Raw genomic sequence first — 26,361 nt, forward strand, 5'->3', positions numbered from 1 at the left:
ATAACGTGGATGATCTCAAGAGAATTAATGCTGAGTGAAATAAAAAAGTACATAGTGTACGATTTTATTTATGTAACATTTTAAAATATAACACGTAACACAAATAGAGAACACCAGTGGTTGCCTATGATTTGGGATGGAGAGTGGAATAAGGGTGTGATGTAACGATTAAGTGGTAGCAAAAGAGAGCTGTGTGGTTGAAGATTTCTCTATCTCAACTGTGGTGGTGGTTACGTGAATCTACTCGTGTGACAAAATTGCATAGAACCACACACACACACACACACACACACGCGCCTATAAAACTGATGCAACCTGGTAAAGCTCTGTGCATTGTACCAATGTCAAAATCCAACTTTTTAAAAACTGGGCTAGAGTTTTATACAAAATCAGTTGACTTGAAGTAAACTACCTTCAATAATGTGGATGAAATTCATCCAATCGGTTGAAGGCCTTTTTTTTTAATTTTTTTAACGTTTTATTTTATTTTTGAGACAGAGAGAGACAGAGCATGAACGAGGGAGGGGCAGAGAGAGAGGGAGACACAGAATCGGAAGCAGGCTCCAGGCTCTGAGCCATCAGCCCAGAGCCCGACACGGGGCTCGAACTCACGGACCGTGAGATCGTGATCTGAGCTGAAGTCGGACGCTCAACCGACTGAGCCACCCAGGCACCCCGGTTGAAGGTCTTAAGAGCAAACACTGTGGCTTCCCAAAACTTCTTCAAATTCTGCTTCAAGACTGCAGCATCAGGTCCTGCCTGAGTTTCCAGCCTGCTTGAATATATCTATTATACTGGAAGGAAGGAGGGAGGGAGGGAGGGAGGAAGGGTGGAAGGAAACTCCCAATCTTAAGGATTTTAGGGTCTTCGTTTAGAACTGACGACAGGCGTTGAGACTCGGTGCACGTAAAGAATATAGGGGGAGGAGTCCACAAAGGCCACCCAGGAATTCAAGCACACTTACTCTTTGAGGAAAAGGACGTGTGGCTCACCACTTCCCTACCATGTTGTATCAACACCATTGGCTGCCATCCTTCTCCTCTATGCCTTTCCAAGCTCCTTGCCAAATCTAAGCCTTCCCTTTGCACCGAATGGGAGACTCCAAACTAGTTTCTCTATCTCCGGTTCCTCCTCCTTCCAAAACAAGATACATTTTCCTTAAATTGAATTTGCAGCCTATCACTCGTACAATTAAAGATTTTTAATGTGCTCCTATTGTCTATAGGAAAAAGGCTCTGACTCCCTAGCCTGGGCATCGACGCTCTCCCTCGTCAGACCTCAACCTGACAGCCTGGGACCAATGCCACCGCAGTGCTTGCCCACTCACTGGCCCTGTGCCTCTTGCCTAAGTCTTCTCTGCCACTGACTGTTTCTGGAGTAGTATCCTCTCTCTCTACTCATGCAGTCACTCAACTGTATCTACCCTCCAAAGCCATGTTCTTGTCCCATCCCGTACAAAGCATCCCACAACTACCTCAGCCCAGTGATTTTTACCTATTCTGAACTTGAGGACATTCCTCTGACTCTGTAATTCACACTTACTCATAGATGATCTTGTGATATTCCACGTTGACTGACTGACTTTGAATCTTCATTCAATCATCCACCCATTCAACAGATTCAACAAATATTTATTAAATGCCAAGTCAGAATAAGATTATTGCCTTTAAGTAGAGTATGGTCATGTTTGAGATTTTATTTGCTAATTGACAAGTAGAAAAATAACTATAACGTACTAAGTTTTGTGATAGAAGAAGCATTAGTACACAGAGCAGGAGACACTTATTCTAATCTGGAAGTCCAGGAAAGCTAACCTGCAGATCAGAGTGAGCATGTATTTATGATGATACCTGCTTGGTTTTTTTTTTTTTTTTCTGCCTCAGTTGTCTGCCCTGGAGAAAGAAATACCTTTTACAAATGACAAATTCCCATTCTCCATTTCAAGGCTATTGCCCAGCTTAAATTAATCAGATATCTGACTTTGACTTAGAAATATGCTCATGAAATTTGGTGATTAGAGATCAATTCCCCAACATGATCACTTAGAAAACACGCAGAAAAGAGCTGAGGGGGGCCCATGGGCAGAAAAGTAAGAAATCAAAAACCATCAGTTTGTATAGGAAACACCCTGTCTAACCTAACCTTTAAATTATTATTATTATTTTTTACTATATTAGTCACTAGGACTATTTTCTGATTGCTATGGTAATAGACCATTTAAAACAAGGCTTTGGGGCACCTGGCTGGCTCAGTCAGTAGAGCATGCGACTCTTGATCTCAAGGTCATGAGTTCAAGCCCCACATTGGGCATAAAGCTTACTTAAAAGTAAGTAAATAAACAAACAAGGCTTTATTAGGAATTGTCACACCACTGTCTCAGTCAAAACCACCAATGTTTGTCTTATTATTGACACTCAGGGAAACACCCAATTCCAAGAAGGCAAAGAGACCTCTGAACTTTCTAAATGTGGACTCTGAGCGTTCTGGTCTGAACGGAAGCAGTTTGGCAAGATTACCAACCATGGCCACACAGCAAATGGAGTCCCAGCTCAGACTTAAAATGGAAGTAGGAATGAGCCAGGCAAAGATGGATACAGAGGGGGAAGAGTACCCGAGGACAGAGAGCCATATATACAGAGTGGTAAATAGTGAAAATACAAGTCAAAGCCAAGAAGAGTTCAGAGGGAATCTGAATAGTGAAGGATAAAGCTAGACAGATAAGGAAGCAGTGAGAAGCTTGTAAGCCCCAGGTGGTAAGTATCCTGGGCATTATTATCCATGCAGCGGCAAACAGCTAAAAGGTCCTTTGCTCATCTATTCAACACACACAGATTAAGAGCCTTTTATGTGCAAGATACTATTATAAGCACGAAGGATATAGCAGTGAATAAGACAACTAAAGTACCAAGACCTCATGGACCTGACATTCCAGAGAGGGAAAGGTAGACAATAAACAAGTAAACATATAATTGCACAAGGTGATTTCAGACAATGATATTTCTTGTGAAGAAAATACAGGTCATGGACACTGACAAGGTGAGGGAAGAAAGTCTACTTAGCTTGGAATGGTTGGAAAAGGTCTCTTTGAGAAGGTGAGCACATTTGAGCTAAACCTGAAGGACACCAAGAAGCTAGGTGTGTAAAGATACAGGGACAGGAGTTTAGAGGGAAAAGTTAAGCGCACACTCCTTGTTCAAGCAACAAAAAGAATGACAGTGTGCCTGTAGTGTATGCAGTGAGCAAAGAGGGGAAAACATGGGATATGCTGAGGTTGGAATTATAAACAGGGCAGGATAAAATAGTCCCTTATAGGGCATAGGAAAATGTATACAAATTTATCATAGATTATTTTGCAGCAGCATTTGAAAACCATTAGAGGTTTTCAGCTAGAGTGGGAGGTTTGATTTATATTTTAAAAAGATAATTATGCAGAATCAATTATGAAGAGGCAAGAATGAAATAAATAAGGGGCCATTTTGGAATTGGATTAAGATTGTAGCAGTGGAAATAAATTAAAATGGCACATATTTAAGATCTCTTTTGGAGGTAGAGCTAATACAACTTGTTTATGGATCATATGTGGAAGTAAGGAAAGGGGGGGAAATAACAGTGATTCCTATGTCTGTGCCCAAGCAACCGAATGAATGGGTGCTATGAACTGAGATAAGGAGGTTGAGAAGGAGAATGAAGATCACGAGCTTTGTTTTGCCAAATATATCTTAAGAGGACGTTTAGACATACAAGTGAAGATTTCGATCAGGTACTTGCATATGAGCAGAGCTCGGTAGAAAGGAAAGAGCCAAAGAAAATACCTTGAGAGTCATTGGCTTCTGCATGGTATTTAAAGCGGTAGGAGTAGATGAGATACTCAGAGTAGTGAAGATAAAGAGGTGATGAAGGCTTTAGAGCTCTGGGTGCATTTAGACAGTTATCAGAGCAATATGAACTGAGAAAGGAGATTGAAATCGAGCAGGGGATGAGATGGGAGAAAAGCCAGGAAGGTGTAGCATCATAGAAGGCAAAGGAAGAGAGGGTTTTAACAAGGCAGTCATCAACTCCTGGGCAGTTGTGTAATGTAAGGACAGAAAAGTACCATTGGATTTGGAAATATGAAGTGATCAGTCCATTGAGTGAAATGGTGAGACAGAAGTCCATTGAAATGGTGGAACAGAAGGAAGTAATGAAACATGAGAACAAATGAACTGTAAGTAGAGACAATAGAGACTCTTTTGTACAAGGGAATAGAGACATGGAGTCTTAACATATCTTCTTTGTCCATGGGAAATGTAAACAGTTTGGGACATCTATACTACCTAGCATACACCTACGCTCTTAAGTATATTCTCAATTCTTACTGGCTGAATGATAGGATGGGTGGGTGGATGAATACTTGTGATTTGCCACAAAAAAAGGACACTGGTAACAGAATAAATAAACATTGTAGACAAGAGGCTTTAGGGCTTTGTTCTAACTTCCATGTCAGTAAAACATGAAAGTAAGACATTGGGCGGGTCCCTGAAATTTGAATACATTGTTTGCTTAGAATTTTAAAATGTGATCATTGAAATTGACATGTTTTTGGTGGAAAATGTTTGGTGTTTCATTGGTTGTGGCTAATATCTTACAAAGTTGTTTCCTGTTCAGGATAGAAAGCTTGAAGTCCCATTTAGAAAGGTCCAAGGTTCACTGGGGTCCTTAGGATTAACTGTTTCCAGAATTCTGTCAGTAACAAGAAAATTGCTAATTTACTTGATTCGTCTAGACAACGGAAAAACAATCCTCAAACAAGACCTGGTTTAAGAAGACACTTTCCATAGCAATCAGACGATAGTCCTCAGTGACTAACATGGCAAGACAAAGGATGTAAGCTGTTTCCCCCAACCTCTTGCCTTATGTATCTTACCTCTCCGCCCTTTGTTCCCGAAATTGTGAAAATCATAAACTTACCAAGGGCTGAACAGCCTCTGGAGAATTGCTGTATACTCAGCAAACTTACAATGGGCAGATTTATAAGCCATGATGGTAAGTGACTAATAGGAAATATCCTGAACTGAAAAATGAGGGGTTTTCATTTGCAAATGGAGTCCCTTTCTCAGAGCAATTACTGCAGAAAATGTCACGCAAGCCAAATTAATATTTGGTGTCCCTCTTTGGGTGTGTGTGTCTTCTCCCTTCATAGCCTCCACAGGTGTCACTGTCCCTAGGGCTCAGCTCTACACATACACACTAAAAAGTGGCTCAATAAAATAATTCAAATGAAACTATTAGTGTCCTAATGTAATTCTATTTTCAAAGGAATCCCAAGAAGAAAACACTGATGCAACAGCAGGCTCTCTACTCCATTTCAAATGTTTTGGACCTTGGGTTGGGAAGTATGCATGAATGACGGTTCCTGGGCCCCCTCCAATCATACCATCTGTGCGGGCATCTCCATGACACCAGATTTTAGACCAAAACTTACTGGGTAGTGCTTCATCTGTTATTGGATTACCTTCTCTGGAAAAGTGCAAGGGAAAACCACTCACAGTTGACTTTAAGGGGATTATGGCTCTGTGTTGATAATATTTGCCCAACCAGTGTTTACTTAACACGTGCTGAGTGCATCTTTCTAGGGACAAGAACCTGGTAAATGTGTAGCACATATGACTTCATTTAGTCCTCACAAAAAACCCATGAGATCAGTTTCATTATCCCCACTTTACAGATGAAGAAACCGGTGCTCAGATCCAGCTACCTAACTGGTTCAAGGTTATGCAGGTACTAAGGTACAGAAGTAAGAGTGAAAGCATGGTTTCGACCCAAAGCTTTTTCTGCTTCTCTGAGCTGCTTCTCTAGGTGAATGAGATCTGAGGTATTTCAGCAAAGAGAAGTGAGATAAAGCCAAAGGGAGACAAATTCTCAAGAAAAGGGAAATGTCTAAAATAAATAGGTTTTCTACTTCCCAGAATCTACTAGCTTAAGATATAAGGGAAATAATTCCATAAAGTTTAACAATTACAAAATATAGAAAATATGTAGGAATAAGTTCAATACATTTTTAGGGCTTATGAAGACATAGGGCCTTAAGAGAAAAATCTGGATAACGGGGGAGGTGTGCCATAATACTGGATTAGAATATTTAATATTCTAAGTCTTCCAACTCTTACCAAATGAATCTGTATATTTAATATAACACCAGCCAATATAACAAAGGAATAGTTTATAAATGGTCAGAATGATTGTAGAGTTTACCTGGAAAAAATAAACATATACGAATAGTGAATAACACCCTACCCCACCCTGCAAAAGAAAAGAGTTGAAAAGGAAAGTGTAAGGAAAGACTTTCCTGCCAGATATAAAATTGCATTATAAGGGTACACTGATGAAAACAGTTTGATACCTTTACCAAAATAAGCCAAAACAATAAAGCCAAATAGAAAATCTGGAAGCATACTAAAGTATGCATAAGGATTTATATTATGATAAACATGACATTTCAAATCATCAATGAAAGAGTAGCCCTAAATAGGGTTAAGATAACTAGCTAATATCGGAGGGGAAGAAGAAGAATAAAAGTAGATTCCTACCTCACATTCTACACTAAGATAAATTCCAGATGGATTACCTTTAATTTTTTTAAAAAAGGGAAATCACAAAGTACTTGAAAAAAATATGGATGATTAGACATATAATCTTTGATGGGACTTTTTTTTTTTTGACATCACACCAGTTGTCATAAATGAGAAGGTTTTTTTTTCAATTTTTTAATGTTTATTTTTGAGAGAGAGAGAGAGAGAGAGAGAGAGATTGAGAGTGAGAGCAGGGAAGGGGCAGAGAGAGAGGGAGACACAGACTCCGAAGCAGGCTTTGGGCTCTGAGCTGTCAGCCCAGAGCCCAACAGGGAACTCACCAACCGTGAGATCATGACCTGAGCCAAAGTCGGACATTTAACTGACTGAGCCACCCAGGCGCCCGGAGAAGTTTTTAAAATACTGATTTTTAAAAATTAATTTATATCAAGAATTTCTATAGACCAAGTTAAAAGGTAAGCAGCAAATAGAAAAAGAACTGAAGTATTTGTGACATATATATATTTGTAAATACGTATGAACATAAATATATACAGTTGGAAAACAATGAATATTCCCAATAGAAAAATAAACTGTGGGGGTGCCCGGGTGGCTCAGTTGGTTAAGTGTCCAACTCTTGGTTTAGGCTCAGTCATGATCTCATGGTTTGTGGGATCAAACCCTGCGTGGGGTTTTGTGTGCTGTTGAGTGTGGAGCCTGCTTGGGATTCTCTTTCTCCTTCTCCCTCTGCCCTTCCCCCGCTCATGCTCTCTCTCACTCTCTCAAAATAAATTCACTTTAAAAGTAAGAAAAGAAAAACGGTGGAAAATGCAATTCGCAACAAAAAAAAGTTTTTAAAAATCCAAATTATCATATACATATGTGAAAAGCTTCATCTCACTCCCAAAGCAATAAGCTCTGAAAAAAGGAAATATCCCTTTTTTCCCCCAGAAAGAGGCAAAATATGTAAAAATACTAAGCTGTCTTTCTGGAGGAAGAAAATAAAACATTTCACGCACAAATGTTGGGCAGGTAACTGGTGCAAATTTTCTGGATGGTAATTTTTCAATATGGATCAGAAATCTTAAAAAAATATTTATACAGTTAGACCTGATAATCTGGCCAACATCATTAGGAGTGTGCACAAAGGTCTATACACAAGAACATCTGTTGTGGAATTGTTTTTAATACTGAGGATACAAATGCTTTAAAAATATGGATTGAGACTATAAATTGTGGCACCATCACACAATTTATTTTACAAGACTGTTTTTAACTTTCCAACCCCTCTTCAAACTACAGCCTGCCCTAACAGCATTCTGTAAGAATTCTCTAGCATCAGGATTTTTAAAAATTAATTTATATCAAGAGAGCAATAGAGAGTCAGTGTTTCACAACACTTTGCTAAAACCTTAAGTTGTTTTCCATCGTCTCAAAGACAAAGGCAAAGTGTCTTAAGATTTTAGGATTTGGCTCAACCGTTTTCAAGAACACTACCTTCAGCCTTTCTTTAACAAATCTTCTTTACGGCAGTACCTTCTAGAAAGTGGCTTCCCTTTCTTTTTCAATCTAGCTGCTTCTACACCTCAAGACCTATCTCTGTGAAGACTGCCCTAACCACCCAGACTCTAGCTTTTTTCTGGATTCCTAGAAAAATGTTTTCTCTCATTCACCAGCTAGATATAAAGGTTTTTAGTGCTTAGTACCTACCCAATACAAAGTCATACAAAGAATGTGACTTACACTCATATCAGACAGGGACTTGACAGAGTGGAAGTTTGGCAAAGGTAGTTGATGGGTTAGTCAATGTGCAGAAATTTTCAGAGCCGCCAGAGACCATACATTATTTCTATCCTCATCAGCAATCAAAACTGAGGAAACAGCAATGCTCTAATATAGGAAAGCCCGAAGCATTGAAATGTGCACGGAAAAATCCCCCCAGATGAAACCAACCTACGTTTTTCATCTTGATCCAAGTTGGCAAGATGCAAAAAAGGTATGAAATGCCAATGAGTGGGAAAGACTAGAAGGGTTTCTTATGAAGGACTATATCTCGACCAGATCACCTTCTTAGCTCAGTTGGAGGCACCGTACGTGTGTGTTCACACTAATCTTTTATCTCAGGCAATGCACACCGTGCAAGGATTCTGCTAAGTGTTACTATCAAGGGTCTGCTGGGCAGTTCACAGTTCCAGGGCTGTTTCTTTGCACTGGAGAGGAGACCTATTCCAAGTATAACTTGTATATAGTATACAACAAGTATAACAACTTGCCATTGTTACTTTACAGATGAGTCGCTGAACTCTATGCCATTGGTTTCTCTTGGCTAAATCCCAAAGCTATGTAAATCTCATTCTCTGCCTATTACTCTGCCTCCACCCCTGTGGCTGGTCATGGGTGGAGAAAAGCCACAAAACCTTGCTCACTGGTCTTCCTTTAAATTCATAAGTATGAACTTCAAGTGGTCCCTACACTGTCACCTGCTAATCAGAGTACTTTCCCAAGTTCTAGTCATTCCCCTACTGTCTAGATGACTTCTCACACCATTCCCTCTCTCCTCAGACTTCCAGTATCTTCTTCCCTGCCCTCAGTCTTAACGGATAACATTGCTATTTTCACTGAAAAAATAGGAGCCATCGAATGAAGATTTATTTTTTTCTTTTAATTTTTTTTTTAACATTTATTTATTTTTGAGACAGAGAGAGACAGAGCATGAGCAGGGGAGAGTCAGAGAGAGAGGGAGACACAGAATCCGAAACAGGCTCCAGGCTCTGAGCTGTCAGCACAGAGCCCGATGCAGGGCTCAAACTCACGGACCGCGAGGTCATGACCTGAGCCAAAGTCGGACGCCCAACCGACTGAGCCACCCAGGCGCCCCCGAATGAAGATTTCTACAAAGTTCTACAAAGTTCTTCCCCATACCATATACTTTGCATTTCCTCTTGTTACCATGGATGCACTCTCTGTGTTTGAAGGCCAACCCTTCCACATGGCTTTGAATATAATCTCTTGTCAACCAGGGCCATTGCTCCAGCATCTCCCTTCTTTCTTTCCTTCTCTTCCATCAAGTCATCCGGTGTTTTATTTTTGTCCCCAGCTTAGGCAACTCTTCCCCAAATCCCACCTCTCCTTCCAGCCATCACCTTATTCCTCTTCTCCTCAAACTAGTCATACGTGATTTCTGTCCCTAGTTGCCCTCCTCCTGATTTCCTTTGAACATACTCCATTTATGCTTCCCTTTCATCACAACCACTGCACCAAAACTGCTCCTACTAATGTCACCACTGACCTTCACATTGCTAAATTCAACGGCACTCATCTTACTTGGCCAACCTACGGCACTTGACACTGGCTATCTCTCCCTCCACTCATCTGTCCATTTCCAAGATATCATACTCCCCTGCTTTCCCTCTTACCTCTCCAACATACTTGCCCAAGCTCGGGCTTCTTTTACAAGCTCAGACATATTGCTACCTCGTGAGTGAGGACTGTACCTCGTGAGTGAGGACGGTCAGTTAAGACAGTAAGTGGTCAGTTCCTTTTTAGCATAAAGGTGGTTTCCTTCCCAACACAGGGCATATTTGTACTTCCAATGTGATTCTTCTATGTCATTCTTCGTATTCTTGACCTCTATGTCAATTGATCTACCATGAAGGAAACTAGACAAACATTTGCATTGGTATGAACAAACGTAGGTGGACTTTTGGCTTGAGTCTTAACTGGATTCACCAACAGACAACTATGAAGGACTGAGGAGTCCCCTGGGTGTAGGTTTATTAGAATTAGCAGGTATAACAAACACAGGACATACAGTTAAATTTGGGTATCAGATAAACAACAAATTCTTTTTTAGCATGCATATATGTCCAGTAAAATATTTGTCTTTTTTCTGACAATCCTACCTGGGACAAGACTAATCCATTTTCTTTTTAATTTTTTTTTTCAACGTTTATTTATTTTTGGGACAGAGAGAGACAGAGCATGAATGGGCGAGGGGCAGAGAGAGAGGGAGACACAGAATCAGAAACAGGCTCCAGGCTCCGAGCCATCAGCCCAGAGCCCGACGCGGGGCTCGAACTCACGGACCACGAGATCGTGACCTGGCTGAAGTCGGACACTTAACCGACTGCGCCACCCAGGCGCCCCAAGACTAATCCATTTTCAAGAAAGAGCTTGGTTCTGTAGCAGATCCTTAGGGGATGGGAAGAAGGTTTGTTTTCTCATTATGACAACTTCCTCCCAGTTCTGCACCTGCCCATATCTGTAATGAACTCACAACAGAGTCCAGAGGAGGTGGAGGTGAATGTCTTGCTAGAGGGAAGAAAAACATTCTCAATATACCTGAAGAAGCTTTTGCACTAACAGGATGTAGTCAAAAAAGTGTGGGGGGGGGACAGAAAGTTCTGTGTGCATTCACATCAGAACAGCTTTGGTATCTTGGAGCTGTGCCCTCTGGAAAGTGTTGGTGCTTGGCAAGAGATACTGGAACCAGTGGTGCCCAATGGAAGCCCTGTCAGTACCCACTAAAGAGAGTAGGGCCTTAAAGGAAGCAACGGTGCCCAGTAAGATATGGCAGTTCCTTAAAGAGGCCGTGCTTTATTTGATTCAGCATAAAATAACAATCAAGGGACATCATGAAGAATAGGCCAGATTTCCTTTGTTTCAGGCTTGGAAATAATCTTCTGAGAACTGACAGTGAAAAGAGTGCGTGGATGGTCTACACCAGGCACAACTGACTAATCTGAAGGTCAAAGACCCAGAGGGTACCAAGGCACCAATTGCTGCATCATGTGCCTGTGTCTATCGGCTTGAGATGAAGGATCATGGTTGGTTACAGTGTGACTGTCCTGTACTTCCCTGAAAATACAAGCAAGCCAGCCCCAAGTAAAGCATAAAATAAAACAAAAAAATTATTTAAAATTCCCCTTACCAGTTTTTCATATATTATAGCCTTTTGCTAATTTCAGAGCAAAATTTGGCGTTCAGGTGGCTGGAGGATTTTTTTCTGTGCTCTCCCATCACTGGGAGAGGAATGAGCATTATTGTGACCAGGGGGCACTGTTTTGCACACCACAGTCCTAGTTTATACTTGATGTCCTAGTTTATACCTGTTTATATCTGATAGCCTGTTATCAAGGCTGCTTCATTTTACTCTCAAGTGTCCCAGTGTGAGTGATAAATTATATGACCATTTTCATTTGGAGTTACGCAGCCATATTACAGAAAAGTTCAGGCAAAAGAGCCAGTATAGTGGATCAAAAGATTAGGATAGGCTTCACAGAGGGAGGGCTTAAGGTAGACCTCAAATGAGGGGTAGAATGTTAAAATCAAAGAGAAAAATGGGGAAACAGTGTGGAGGTTCCTCAAAAAAGGAAAAATAGAACCACCATACAATCTAGCGATTCCAATTCTGGGTATATACATACGAAGGAAACAAAATCACTATGTCAGAGAGATATCTGTACCCCCATATTTGTTGCAGCATTATTCACAATAGCTATGATATGGAAACAGTTTAAGTGTCCATCAACAGATAAATAGAAGAAAATATGTTGTACACACATACACACTCACACACACACACTCACACACACACATAATGGAATAGTATGCAGCTACAAAAAAGAAAGGGAATCCTTCCATTATGACAATGGATCCTTCCATTATGGATCTTAAGAGCATCACGCTAAGCAAAATAAGTTGGACAGGAAAAGACAAGTACTATAAGATCTCATATGTGGAATTTAAAAAAACCTCATAGAAAAAGAGAGCAGATTTGTAAGGAGTGAGAGAATTGGATGAAAAAGGTCAAAGGTACAAACTCCTAGTCATAAGATAAGTAAGTACTGGGGGTGTCATATACAACATGATACCTATAGTTAATTCTGATGTGTGGTATGTTTAAAAGTTGCTAAGAGCATAAATCCTAAAAGTTCTCATCACAAGAAAAAATACGCTTTTCCTTTGGTTTCTTTCTTTTTTGGTATCTATACGAGATGATGAATGTTAACTCAACTTGTGACAATTTTCAAGGCATGTGAATCAAGTCATGCTGTGCACCTGAAACTCACGCAGGGCTGTATGTCAATTATATCTCAATAAAACTGAAAGAAAAAATAAAATTAAGAGTGAAAAGAAGAGCAGGTAGTCACAATGGGGTGAGTAACCTTTGATAATGAAAGATTGCTTTGGGTGGAATAGGTATACCAATATTTTAGAGACAGGACAGCAACGGTAGTTTTTGGCTACATTAAGCAGAATCTTGAATGCAGACTAAGTGATTACAACTTTATCCTTGAGATAATAGAGAGCTTCTAAAATTTCTTAGATAAAAGAGTGATGTGGTAAGACACTGGCCCCTTTTTCAGGCACTTAGAGCTTTTTTCCAGAAGTCTGTCAGGCAGTCTGCCTTGGGAATAACCAGTGGTACCCTTTAGCATTTTCCCTGGAAAGTCTTCCATGATGGCGCCACTTTTATCGTTCTTTATGAAGACTTCATGAGCGCTCTTTCTTAGAGACATGGTCTTCATGGTCCTGATGTTATACAAATAAAGACAGAGACAGTTATTAGGGGAGTATTCAGAGATGGTACTAACCTCCTGGTGTGTCTTATACCATGGAGATAAATCAAGAATTAATTTCTTTTTATGTTTTACATAAAAAAATGAATACACGTGTTACGGTCCAGTATTTTCTTCCGGTATTACAACATGGTGTCTTATATCCCCCCATTTGGAGATCATGGTCTTTGAAAATGGGAAGCGATTAAAGATTTTAATCAAGGAAGAGAAGAGATGAAATTAGTGTGCTGTGAAAACTATTGTGTGTGGTATGGGTCGAATGGATTAGCATTGGTTGAATTTGCATTGGGTGAATTGGGAAATCCTCGATTACAGAGAGAGATAAACAAAGGAAGCAATTAACTAAATAAAGGCAGTGGCAGCACTAGTAAAGTTTGTTTTAGTCAAATATGAGAACAATAAGGAAACATGAGTCAAGACCAGTGGTTTTAAAGACTAAGGTCACAAATTTATAGGAAACTTTAATATACAATATTACATGTGAAACTCAGTGGGGGGATAAACAGAACAAATACCAGTATCTGATTGAGGACAAAACTATTAGATCTTAGTCATTTGATGAAAGGCATGGCCACAGTTACCAAGAGCACGAGTCAGGTCTAGGACTCAGGTCTGTCTGACTTCTATTCCAGTGGCCTTTCTACCACACCACCCAGCCTGTTGCTTTCTTGGATGCTTATCTTGGCTCTGTGCTTCTGGTTCTGAGATGTGCTTAGTGATTAAGGAACAATAGAAAGTCACAGCATACTGGTGTGAAAATGTCAGTAAGGTTTCTGTTGCTTTCCCTGAGGGTTTTATAGACATAGCAATCTCTCAGTCAACCAGACTAAATTAAGAGCCTGAGCCTAAGTTTCACTCGGAATACATCACGGTCACCTCCTTGCAAGAAATAAACGCACTCTACAGATTGATCATTACCTGTGGTAAGTGAAACCCAAAGGTTTATGATCAGGGATCTGTTACTGACTTAACAGATAAGCTGGGTGGCATTTTCCTTGAATCTTGGGTGTAGGTTGTTAAAAGACTGAACTCACTCTCTAGAGAATTCAGTCTCAATCACACAATTTAAAACTAAAGTACTGGGGCGCCTGGGTGGCGCAGTCGGTTAAGCGTTCGACTTCAGCCAGGTCACGATCTCGCGGTCCGTGAGTTCGAGCCCCGCGTCGGGCTCTGGGCTGATGGCTCGGAGCCTGGAGCCTGTTTCCGATTCTGTGTCTCCCTCTCTCTCTGCCCCTCCCCCGTTCATGCTCTGTCTCTCTCTGTCCCCAAAATAAAAAAAAATAAAACGTTGAAAAAAAAAAACAAAAAAAACTAAAGTACTAACCTGCATGAGATTATTTTAAAAGATGCCATTTTTTAAGTGTGCGTAGAGCATATGGTTTACCTTGGTAAGATGAAGTTTCAAAGAAATTTAACTGATGGAGACCATTAACAGGAAAAGTATTGACTTTCAAAGCTTTTATCAGTTTCTGAGCCAGCTTCACCTCTGGCTAGGTCATGTAGCTCCATGATTTGGAGCTCTGCTTCTTGGGGGTACCGTCCATAATCCAGCAGCATCAGCATCACCTGAGACTTGTTTGAAATGCAGACTCTTCTCCTGTCCCAGCACCTAGAAATGGCAGAGCAGGTGCTCAATAAATATTCAATGAATTAATGAATTAACATGCTCCCAGGGTCCAGTGCTTTTTCACAGACTAGTCCTTCCTGTTAGCACTCAGCTCTCTGCAATTCCAACCCCACTCCTCAATGAGTCTGTTGAAAATCCACTTATCTTTGAGTCCGAGGTCAAGTGTTATCTCTCATGAGAAGTCTTCCCTCATTAGCCCGAAAGAAGTTTTCCACTATGCTGGCACTAGCTCAACACTGACTGCCATTCTTGCCACTCTCCTGCTGCATGTGACTAGTTTGCTTGCATATTTATGTAAGGGAACTGGTAATTGCCCCTAAGAAAATAAAACCCCTGGCCTTTACGACTGTTAGAGATCTAGTTACCACCTAGTTAGAGAAAGACTCTAGATCTAGAGATTGTTACGATCTAGCTAGACAAAGACTCTAGACTGAGAGGTTGTTAGGATCTAGCTAGAGAAAGACTCTAGATGGAGAGGTTGTTACGATCTAGCTAGAGAAAGACTCTAGATGGGGAGATTTTTACGATCTAGTTAGAGAAAGACTCCAGATTGAGAGATTGTTACGATCTAGTTAGACAAAGACTCTAGATCAAGAGGTTGTTACGATCTAGTGAGAGAAAGACTCTAGATGGAGAGATTGTTACGATCTAGCTAGAAAAAGACTCTAGATCAGGAGATTGTTACGATCTAGCTAGAGAAAGACTCTAACTAGAGAGAGGAGGGGAGTGTTCTAGCATTCCCCTTATTAGATATAGGTTAGTCATCTTCCGCTTCTGGCTCCCCATAGCCTACCCCCACTTGGCAGAGGTCGTCTGCCCCTTCAGGACTGTCTTAATTCTTGAAGTTCAGAGCCAAAAGAAGAAAGGCAACATTTTCTAACTCTGTGATCAATCTTCCAACTTCTGTTTCTGTCTGAAAATCTACCAAGTTGTCACCAGCTGATTGATACTGGGAAATAATCAGTATCCATCCTTTCCCCCTTCCATTGTCTCCCTTGTACACCCCATTACAGGCATATGGTCTTCCTCTACAGCTCAAAGGACAAACCTGTCAGGAGCTTACCCAGAATGTATAACATCTACCCAAGGGGTTCAGTAATCATGTCACTATTTCCACCCTAGATTGGAAGCTCGCTAGAAGCAAGTAACATATCATTTTATCTCATTTTCAAGCTCGGTGCCATTTTCAAGCTTAATGCCTAACACATAATTGGAGGCTAATACTTACGGAGTGATTTTTCTTTCAATTACAACTTACTCCACACAATTGTAAAGTTAAGGATAGTGTTGCAGTGGGTTGATAGAAATAGGCTCACCCAAATCGGTAAACTTTTGAGAGTGCGGGAATTTTATTTTATTTTTTATTTATTTTTAAAAAAATTTTTAATGTTTATTTTTGAGACAGAGAGAGACAGAGCACGAGCAGGGTAGGGACAGAGAGAGAGGGAGACACAGAATCCCAAGCAGGCTCCAGGCTCTGAGCTGTCAGCACAGGGCCCGACACAGGGCTTGAAATCACGGACCGCGATATCATGACCTGAGCTGGAGTCGGACACTTAACCGACTGAGTCACCCAGGCGCCCCTGAGAGTGCTGGAACTTTAAACCAGACGGGACAACAGGCATAACCCAGGACTGCTTCAAGCATCCTGGGATGTATGGTCATTCTATGTATAAAGCTCAGCAGTGTAGTCCCATAAACCAACACTGGCTAGAATGAAATGCTGTGGCCCCTGCAAAGTCATTTGGGCTGGCATTCAATGCTTCTCATTGGCTTCTTACCTTAGTCCCACAACCCAACCCTGTCCCTTGACTGGCTCCTCTGCCATGAGTCACCAGCAATTTCCTCTAGTCGTTCATTTAAAAGTTCAACTACTGAGCAAATTCCAGGCAACTCTTGACTCCCTGATGGTCTGAACTTTTTCCTTGAGTTCTGCCATCTTACCTTTTCCAGAACTCTTTCTGCTACTCTAAGTTTTAATTCATATAATTCCCTGTTTGTCTCACTATCATTCTTAATTTCTCCCCTCTCCTTCCTACCTTCCCTGGCGGCTTTGTTTGCTTATTTGCTTGCCTGCTGTCATACATCTCCCTTCTTCTGAGTCTTGAGTCCAAAGCTACCAGTTATCTAGATTGTTCTGTTTCCTGTTAGTTCATCTCTGATCCCTCATTGATTAAGTTTGACAAAGTCCCTTAGTTAACAAAGGAAATGCACAAGTCACAGTAAAAGGGGTACACAGAAGTCAAATATATTTGGGGATATGTCTCTTCATCGCATCACTTCTATAAAGATCCAGGAGAAATGGGGTGTAACTGGAAGTGTGTTCAGTTACTACACGACATGCAACTTTTCTTCCAAGCATTGCATTTCTTTAACAGGAATTATTAAAGACACAAATTGTCTTCTCTGTACAAAGTAAGTACTTGGTGAATTCTTGTTGGAACGAGAACACATTAAGGCTTTAGAGTAGGGCAGAATGCTCTGTGATTTGCAAGTGTTGGAGAAAATTCAACATGCAGGGGTTGGCACCCAGGAGGGGTCAATTCTTCCTCTTGCTAAAATATTTCCAAGAGATGGAAAACTTGTGCATACATGTTTATATATGACCAAATAGTGGGCCCATTCAGGATGTCTTTTTAAACCATTTTGGGTAAACTGATTTTTATTCCGGCTTTCACATTTGGCTTTGTCATTTATTTTAAGCAATTGAGGAAAATGTCTATGTGATAAAATGGATGACAGCAAAGTAAAATTACTTAGTAAAATAACTAAGGTTATTTCTCTTTATGCTAAACTACAGGACTGCAGAGACAGGGAAGGAGAATTTCTAATGTTGGGAGGTCACAGAATATGATCTCTTTCCCATTCTGGAAAAATAAAAAATAATCGCAAAGTGAAGAGAGTGGTGGCTTAATGTTTAACATACAGGTTTGAACATATTTCCTGTTAAAGGAACTAAAATTGAGAGCATTAGAAACATCTGTGCCACTCTTCCTAGAAAATGTTTCTCTGGGGTAGTTTCCTTAGAACAGAGAATCTTTCTGGTTCTTATTGTAAAAACTCCTGGAGAAGCTTGAAAACAGCAAAGGAAACAGGAAACAATTTCAATTTGTGGAAAGCTCTGGAGAGAAAAGCAAATCACTGAAAATGCGACTCCCTCTGAAGATTCTCAAAACACAGAGGCTGGATAATAAAAAAAGCTGGCATAGAGATGGGTTAATGAGAATGTGGTGTGCCAGTGACCAATTGGGTATGGTTTGAGTTTGTAGGCTCTATTCTAACTTTTCACACAAATTCTCCCCTAAAAAATGTCCCCTGCCCCAAACAGTCTTCTTCAGGCTATTAAAAACAAGTTCAGAATCAAGTTGATAGAGATCCACCAGAAATTATTTACGCTAGGCTAGCAGAGACCAAGAAGAATTTTGAGTTCTAGACATTTTAGACACAAATAAAGAATCTGAATGAGCCAAGACCTTTTCCGCCTCAGATTTCCACGAACAGAATGAGGTTAATATTTTTTTCTATGTATCTCTTTGACTGAGTAAATTTCTCAGAGCGGTGAGTTTATTGTCACGTTCTAAGGCATATTGACCTGTCCTTTGTAGCCTCAGATTGAGAGATGGCTGAACGATGAATGTCTGTTACACTGGGAGCAGGAGTTGGCCCTCGCAGGTGGCAGCCTGTTGGAGATGTCAGAGTGGGCTGAGGAAATTGCTAGACCTATACGTGTCCTTTATGGCTAGCGGGAGATGTTAGGTTTCCAGAATTGTGCGCCAGGGCAATAGGGACGGGTTTCAGTAGCCACCTGACTGCAGTGCCCCTTCGATGATCAGCGCTACAGTGTCCAGTGTTCAGGGGGAAGTCATATGGGAATACTTGTCTCTGTAGCTCTAACCACCGGTTCAAATATCTCAGATTCTGAGCAAGGGCCGAAAGCCTTCTGTGCCGCTGTGGAAATGGAGCTAAGGATCCAGGCATGTCTGAGAAATGGGAAATTTAAAGACAGACACAGATTATGTGGGGCTGAGTTTTTAGAAACAACTGCACAAAATGTATTTTTCTTCATCCTTAAAGATCTGCAGTGCCAAAGCGTCCGAAGACAGGAACTTAGAAACTGCAAGGTGAGGGGGTGAGGGGTGAAGGGAGAAAATGGAGGTTGGAATGCTCAGTGCAAGGTCTGGAGTTTACTTGTTTCTCCAAGTTCTGAACTGGGATTTGTAAACTATAAAGGCACAAACCCAGTTAAAAAACAAAAACAAAAAAAACCCCACAAAAAACAAAAAACAAGAACAAGGCCTCATATTTGAGAAAATGGGATGACTAAATATTATGAGAATTTTTCAAAATAATAATTTCCGTTTATACAGGGAACCATTTGGAAGGAACTACGATAAGTGCTCAATATTAACTATTACTTTTAAAAAGAACTCTGTTAGGGAGACACTATTATAAACCCTGCTTTACAGATGAGGAAACTGAATTTTAACCCAAGGTATTGAATTCCAAGACTCATTGTCTTAATGTATATGCCTCTTTGGATGATTAAGTTAAACTATTTAGATTAGAAAGCTTATTATGCATCCTTCTCCTGAATTAGTAGCCGTAATTTATATCTTAAGTCTTTTTTGTTGTGATATTTATGGTAATGGTACCCCAGGCACAAGTATCTACCACCTGTCTTCTCCATCACTACACCTGTGCATTGACCTGATAAGATAAAAATTATTTATGACTTTCTTCATTATTGTTTTATATACATATGTGTGTGTGTGTGTGTGTGTGTGTGTATGATTACATATACATAGGGATTTATGTAAATCTGATTTATTTATTTACATTCAAGTTAGTTAACATGTAGTATAGTATTGGTTTCAGGATTAGAACCGCTTACATATATGATTCATCTCTTACGTATGACACCCATGCTCATCCTTAATGCCCTCCTTAATGCCCATCACCCATCTAGCCCATCCCCCCCCAACACCCTTCCAGCAACCCTGTTTGTTCTCTGTATTTGAGAGCCTCTTAATTTTTTTTTTCTCTTAACATTTATTTATTTTTGAGACAGAGCATGAACTGGGGAGCGTCAGAGAGAGAGAGGGAGACACAGAATCCGAAACAGGCTCCAGGCTCTGAGCTGTCAGCACAGAGCCCGACGCGGGGCTCGAACTCACGGACCGTGAGATCACGACCTGAGCCGCAGTCGACGCTCAACCGACTGAGCCACCCAGGCTCCCCAGAGAGTCTCTTAATTTTTAATGATGTGTGTAAATACGCTTAACTATGACTTCTGGTTCAGGATAATAAAAGGGTGCTAAGGAACATTTGTGATGAAAAACAGGCATTGGGAAGGTTAAGAGCACTGGGTTGGTGAAAAGAGAAAAGCTTTGAAGAAGATTTCAGTTACGGGGCACCTGGGTGGCTTAGTCAGTTGAGTGACCAACTCTTGATTTCTGCTTGGGTCATGATTTCAGGGATGTGAGATCGAGCTCCTGGTCGGGCTCTGTGCTGAGCGTGGAGCCTGCTTCAGATTCTCTCTCTCCTTCTCTCTCTGCCCCTCCCTTGCTTGTGCTCTCTCTAGCTCTTTCAAAAATAAATAAATAAATAAATAAATAAATAAAAGATTTCAGTTAAGATTCTGGCTCAAGGTGAGGAATGATTGGGATCAAATCACCTATTTCATTGAGTCTCAATTCCTTTATAAAATGCAGATAGTAATTATAACCTAATTCAGGGATGTTATGAATATGAAGTGTTAGTCTATGTAAAGTTCTTCAGCCCAGCATATAGTAAATGCTGAAAACTACTTGCTATTGTGATCTTACCAAACTGGGGATGATAATATACTTCACAAGGTTATATGAAGCAAGATGGTATATAAAGTGCCTACCTGATGTCCGGTAAATATCATGTTTCATTGAGTCCAAGTTGTAGTTTTATTTTAGGTACAGCCAAGAAAAAAAAAAAAAACACTTATGGTATAGTTATAGATAGGAAGGCAGATCCCAACTTCCGGAATGTCGAATGTGAAAATTTTCACACTAGGACCAAAATGTGTTTGTCTCTTCTTTCCTACTTAACTAGTAAGGAGACCATGCTCCCCAGAATCTGGGGTTTTCCTTTGCTAGTCTTTTTCCCTCGGGTCTCCTACTTATTTGGCTATACGGGGTTAATCATAAGCATTACAAGTTGTTTTTTAAATACTATTTAACAACAAAAAGGAAAAAAAAGGAACAAACTATGGATGCACACAATAGCCTGCATGAATCTGTAGAATATTATATTGACTGAAATAAAGCCAATTCTGAAAGGTTACATACTGTAGTTCTATTTGTGTGACAGTCTTTAAATGACAAGTTACAGAGATGGAGAACAGGTCAGTGGTTTCAAGAAGTTTAAGGAAGGAACCAGAGAGGAAAGTGGGTGTGGCTTAAAAAGGGCAACAGAAGGAATCTCTGTGGTGACGATACTCTTTTATGTCTTGACAGGATCAATGTCAATTTTCTAGTTTGGATATTGTACTATAGTTTTGCAAGATGTTACCATTGGGAGAAAATGGGGGAACAGGTGAAGGTTCTACGAGATCTCTTTGTATTATTTTTCACATATATTTCTTGCATATGAATGCATAGGTATCAAAATTAAAAAGTTTGATTTTCAAAATCTTGCTTTAACACTGTGATACAGAGATTCAAAGGCCTAATTCTAAGTTCAATATATTTCTTTTTCTTTAAAAAATTTTTTTTCTTAATGTTTATTTATTTTTTTTTGAGAGAGAGAGAGACATGGAGTATGAGCAAGGGAGGGGCAGAGAAAGAGGGAGACACAGAATCCAAAGCAGGCTCCGGGCTCTGAGCTGTCAGCACAGAGCCTGACATTGGGCTTGAACCACAAGTTGGAGATCATTACCTGAGCCGAAGTCAGACACCTAACTGACTGAGCGATTCAGGCACCCCCCCGCCTTTTTTTTAATGTTTATTTTTGAGAGAGAGAGCAAGCAAGTGGTGGGGGGAAGGGGTAGAGAGAGAAGGGGACAGAGGATCTGAAGCAGGCTCAGTGCTGACAACAGAGAGCCAGATGCGGGACTCAAACTCACGAACCGTGAGATCTTGACCTTGACCTGCGCTAAAGTCAGACACTTAACCAACTGAGCCACCCAGGTGCCCCTCTAAGTTCAATATATTTCAATATTTGTTTTTATGCCTTTTAAGGTTGTACGATGCTCTTCAAATGCATGGATGTTAGAGTAGCTATCAAGAAAAAGACAAGAGATAACAAAAGTTGGTAAGTGTGTGTGGTGAGGGTTTGTTAGGGACTGTATTGAATTGGTCAATTTGGGGAACTAACAATAGTATGTCTCCCAACCCTGAGCACAGTGTCTTTTCGTTTAGTTAGATCTTGTGTAATTTCTTTAAAAAATGTTTCATTACTATAAGGTCCTTAGTAATATCCCCTTTTCATCATGGATTTTAATAATTTGAGACTTCTTTTTGTTGATTGGTCTAGCTAAAGATTTATCCGGTGTGTTGATCTTTGCAAAGACCCCACTTTTGGCTTTGTTGATTTTTTCCTATTGTGTTTCTATTCTCTACTTATCTCTGTTCTAATCTTTAGTTCCTTCTTTCTGCCTCTGTTGGGTTTAGTTTGCTCTTCTTTTTGTTTTCTTAAAAAATTTTTTTTTGCATTCATTTGTTTTTGAGAGACAGAGACAGAGAACAAGTGGGGGAGGGGCAGAGACAGACGGAGACACAGAATCCAAAGCAGGCTCCAGGCTCCAAGCTGACAGCACAGAGCCCGACGCAGGGCTCCAACTCACAAACCGTGAGACGAAGTCGGACGCTTAACCGGCTAAGCCACCCAGGCGCCCCTTCTTTTTCTGTTTTCTAAAGGTGAAAGTTTTGGTCATCAACTTTTGATCTTTTTTTAAAATTTTGTTTGTTTTCTGTGTCACTTTAATACTACCATGATTCCCCTTTATTTCCTCCACCTTAGTGTGAATTCAACTGCTCAGCATTGTTATTATATGAGATAAATGAATATAAAAATAAAACAAAACAAAAACTTCTTCCTAGTTACCTAAGGCCTTCAGTCTAATATTTAGGTCCACTAGCATTTGGTGATGTGTATGTATGCCCTTAGAATGAAGGGCATGGTGATCTGACCAGGCACTTCATGTAAACAGACACTAATGAAGCCTGGGAAGAAACTCAAGCTTGAAATAAGAAGTGTCAGTTTTCTCTGAAAACAAATTTATGTAACGTGAAAGGTGGTAGAAAGGTCAAATAGAATGAAGGTGGGGACAGAAAACTTTCCCACGAAATAACCTCCTAGATCTCATCAAATGCTCGGGACACTATTTCTTGTCTCACTTAGTGACTATAGTTAGTAGATTGCTGGTATATTACTTGGATAAGCAAACAAATATACTTTCAGAAAAAATAATAGCGAAGCAGAAATCAAACATTCAAGACAAGTTTTTGATTATTCTCTTTATTTCACTTAGGACACTCAGTGGATATTAACTGGGTTACTTAAAAGTCATTTCAATTAGGTGTCTCTTTAGTCCTTCTTCAATTATTTCGAGTGTTCTAGTCTCAAATACATTCCTTTCTTCTACAAATTTCTGAAAGAGATGAATACCTCCACCTACACCAAAATAATGTGCTTTGCTGGCCAAAAGCACCCGTCCGTTTTTATGTAATAATCTGAGGAATGTCTGGTGCAAAGAACCATAGTAATCTGGGTTGTAAATGGTTTCTGAGGTAAGAATGAGATCATATTTTTCAAAGAATTCTTCACTACTTAGTACAAGCTTACAAAACTCAGACCACTCCCCTGAAAAGAACCGGCATTTGCATAATTCTTGTGCTACTTTGGATTTCCTGCATCTTTTCACATCTGGTTCGCTGACATCATTTCCTTCTTCTTCCAAAGTAGAGTTAGCCACTACATTAGGTAAGGTTACTTCATCAATCACCGTACTGTTGTAATCTTGAAAATGAATTTCTTTGGCCCCTCCCTTGAATGCACTTATACCCAGCAACCCTGCTCCACAGCCAAGATCCAACACTTTTTTCCCAGCAAATTTTACTTGGGCCTTTTTGCAATAAGCCAGCAGGTCAAAGGTACATTCCCAGATTTTTAAGCCTCCTTCATAAACACCTGTAATCAGATCAGAGTGAGAAGAACAACTTTGCGAAACTATGTTTTCTCCAGGGCAGTTCTCTCTCAACAAGACGGTTTTCACTACCGATACGTTAACATGGGGGAGACCTGGTAACCTTTCTATGACTTTATTTTCTAACACTTTCTTGAAATCTTCGGGCATAGCATGCTCTTTGGCAACTCTCACGCAGGGATGTTTTTCACATGGCTCTAAGTTACTTGAACTGTTAGCTGCGCTGAGTGAGTTCTCTGTGTCTTGAGAGGGAGCTGTATTTCCCACTGGCTTATGTTCCAACACATGATCCTGAGGCAAGTCAAACTGTTCGGTCGAACATTTTTTGTCCCTATCTTTTTTACTTTCTGAGACTGAAGACTCTTTGGAGGAATCCAGGGCCAAAACTCCATGTCCAACGGGTGTTAATTCATTTTCCAGATTGTTTTCTATAGTGAAATTAAATTGAAAAGTCATTCTCTCACTAAATGTACACAATCCTTAAATTCAAAGGAAGATTCTTCAGCTTCTGGATAGAACTGATGACACATACATAAACCTGCCTCAATTATTCAATTAGTTTTGCTGCGGGTTAAGTTTTCTTTAGCTGCTTATACACAGTTGCAAATATTTAGAGATGTTTCCAAATGACTTCTTAGAGGTCTCTGCTCTTCTTTTGAATTTGGTCTGCAGAAAAAAAAGAAAATTAAATTTTTTTTTTCAACGTTTTTATTTATTTTTTGGGACAGAGAGACACAGAGCATGAACGGGGGAGGGGCAGAGAGAGAGGGAGACACAGAATCGGAAACAGGCTCCAGGCTCTGAGCCATCAGCCCAGAGCCTGACGCGGGGCTCGAACTCACGGACCGCGAGATCGTGACCTGGCTGAAGTCGGAGGACGCTTAACCGACTGCGCCACCCAGGTGCCCCAAAAAAAGAAAATTAAAAAGTAAAATGAGGAGTGCCTGGCTGGCTCAGTCCATAGAGCACGTGACTCTTGACATCGGGGTCTTGGGTTCAAGCCACACATAGAGCTTGCTCACTTTAAAATGAACAAACAAAAAGACTAAGAAAAGGTAAAATGCCATATTTCGCTAAAATTTAACATTAAACAGCCCCCCTCTCCACCATACAGCTGCTTTCGCTGTAAAAGCTGTGAACGGTGAGGGAGATAAAATGATTTGGAAACACAGGGGTGCCCGGATGGCTCAGTGGTTAAGCATCCAACTTCAGCTCAGGTCATGATTTCACCATGCCTGACATCGAGCCCGGTGTGAGGCTCTGTGCTGACAGCTGGGAGCCTGAAGCCTACTTCGGATTCTGTGTCTCCCTCTCTCTCTGCCCCTCCGCGGCTGGCATGCTATGCTGTCTCTCTCATAAATGAATGAATGAATGAATGAAGAAATAAATATTTAAAAAGGTTTGAAAACACAGACACACACCCTTCAGGGTCCAAAAAATGGAGAAGAGAATACACTGTAAAAACTAAAGGACAACAGATCAACAACTAGGGGGAAAAAAAAAGTCCAAAATTCTCGGGCAGGAAATGACACGCCTGATTGAGTCTTCCACTTAATCATGACCTTGCCCAAACATGTTTACCTCCTAAACCGCCAGAATCTCTTCACTTCAGTCTGTAACTGTTTCAAGTAACAGGTCTTCAAGATTTGATTTTGGCAAATGAGCATCCTTTATAAGAACATGCACAGGGAGGCTCTGGTGTGTGTCAATTCCCCCAAATGACCCCCGCCTACAAACATTTAGCAAGGACCAGCAGCCCTGGGTGTACGGGAGTAGGAGAATTTTGGAGTACTTAGTAAAGATTCGTTTGGTGGTAGAGAAACACAAAGTAAGGGCACTGACCGGAGAGGCCCCTCGAAAGTGGAAGCAACGTACTGAGCCCCCTCACGGTATCTACCGCGCTGGGTACTTTATACACCATCCGCTTCAATTTGCACAACTCCGGCAGGCGGGGTCTCTGTCCCCCTTAACACAAGATGTACAAAGTCGGGCTGCCCCGCGAAGCGGGTAAAAAGGTGCCTGTTTCGACCCCACCGCGCCCTGGGGCTTGGATTCATTTCTGGCTGTAGGGCCCACGGCCAGCCCGGCCGCAGGTGCGCTGTCTCCACGCCCCCGGGGGACAGACGCGAGCAAATCTGGGGGCTTCCGCCTTCACCTCCCCAAAGCGCCTCAGTGCAACGTTTCCGGCACCGCAGCCCTGAGAACGCTCGCCGCCCAGGAAGGGCCCAGCTCGCGGCGCAGACCCTGGGGACCAAGAGCGGGCACCTGTGAGTCGAGTCCTCCGCGGGCCAGACAAGCCCGGCTCTGTTCCCGGCCAGGCGCGGCCCGAGCTCACCGCGGAACGGTAGCAACCCGCCTCCTCTCTATGGTCCTGGTGCCGGCGGAGAGCTCGCAAGGCCCGCCGGGACGGCGGCGGTTTCCGGTCTT

At 41.1% G+C, this 26,361-nt stretch overlaps 2 protein-coding genes across 15 annotated transcripts in view; both read right to left on the reverse strand.

Moving 5' to 3' along the window:
* The window catches only part of SELP (selectin P), a 1,134,746-nt gene that overhangs the window by 129,571 nt on the left and 978,814 nt on the right, over positions 1-26,361 (reverse strand). The window lies entirely within an intron of this gene.
* On the reverse strand, positions 23,227-26,339 carry METTL18 (methyltransferase like 18). 3 transcript variants are annotated; one of them, XM_006942677.4, is made up of 2 exons: positions 26,200-26,339; positions 23,227-24,600 (listed from the first exon to the last, which is right to left on the reverse strand). In XM_006942677.4, exon 2 carries the CDS (start codon positions 24,388-24,390, stop codon positions 23,284-23,286), a length of 1,107 nt encoding a protein of 368 aa, XP_006942739.1. In that variant the 5' UTR covers positions 24,391-24,600; positions 26,200-26,339; the 3' UTR covers positions 23,227-23,283. The 3 variants fall into 3 exon arrangements, with proteins under 3 accessions (XP_006942739.1, XP_019677159.1, XP_044905068.1); XM_019821600.3 differs by lacking the exon at positions 26,200-26,339 and adding an exon at positions 25,777-26,080; XM_045049133.1 differs by lacking the exon at positions 26,200-26,339 and adding an exon at positions 25,516-25,722.

This window comes from Felis catus, chromosome F1, assembly GCF_018350175.1.
Source record: "Felis catus isolate Fca126 chromosome F1, F.catus_Fca126_mat1.0, whole genome shotgun sequence".
NCBI classification, from domain to species: Eukaryota; Metazoa; Chordata; class Mammalia; order Carnivora; family Felidae; genus Felis; species Felis catus.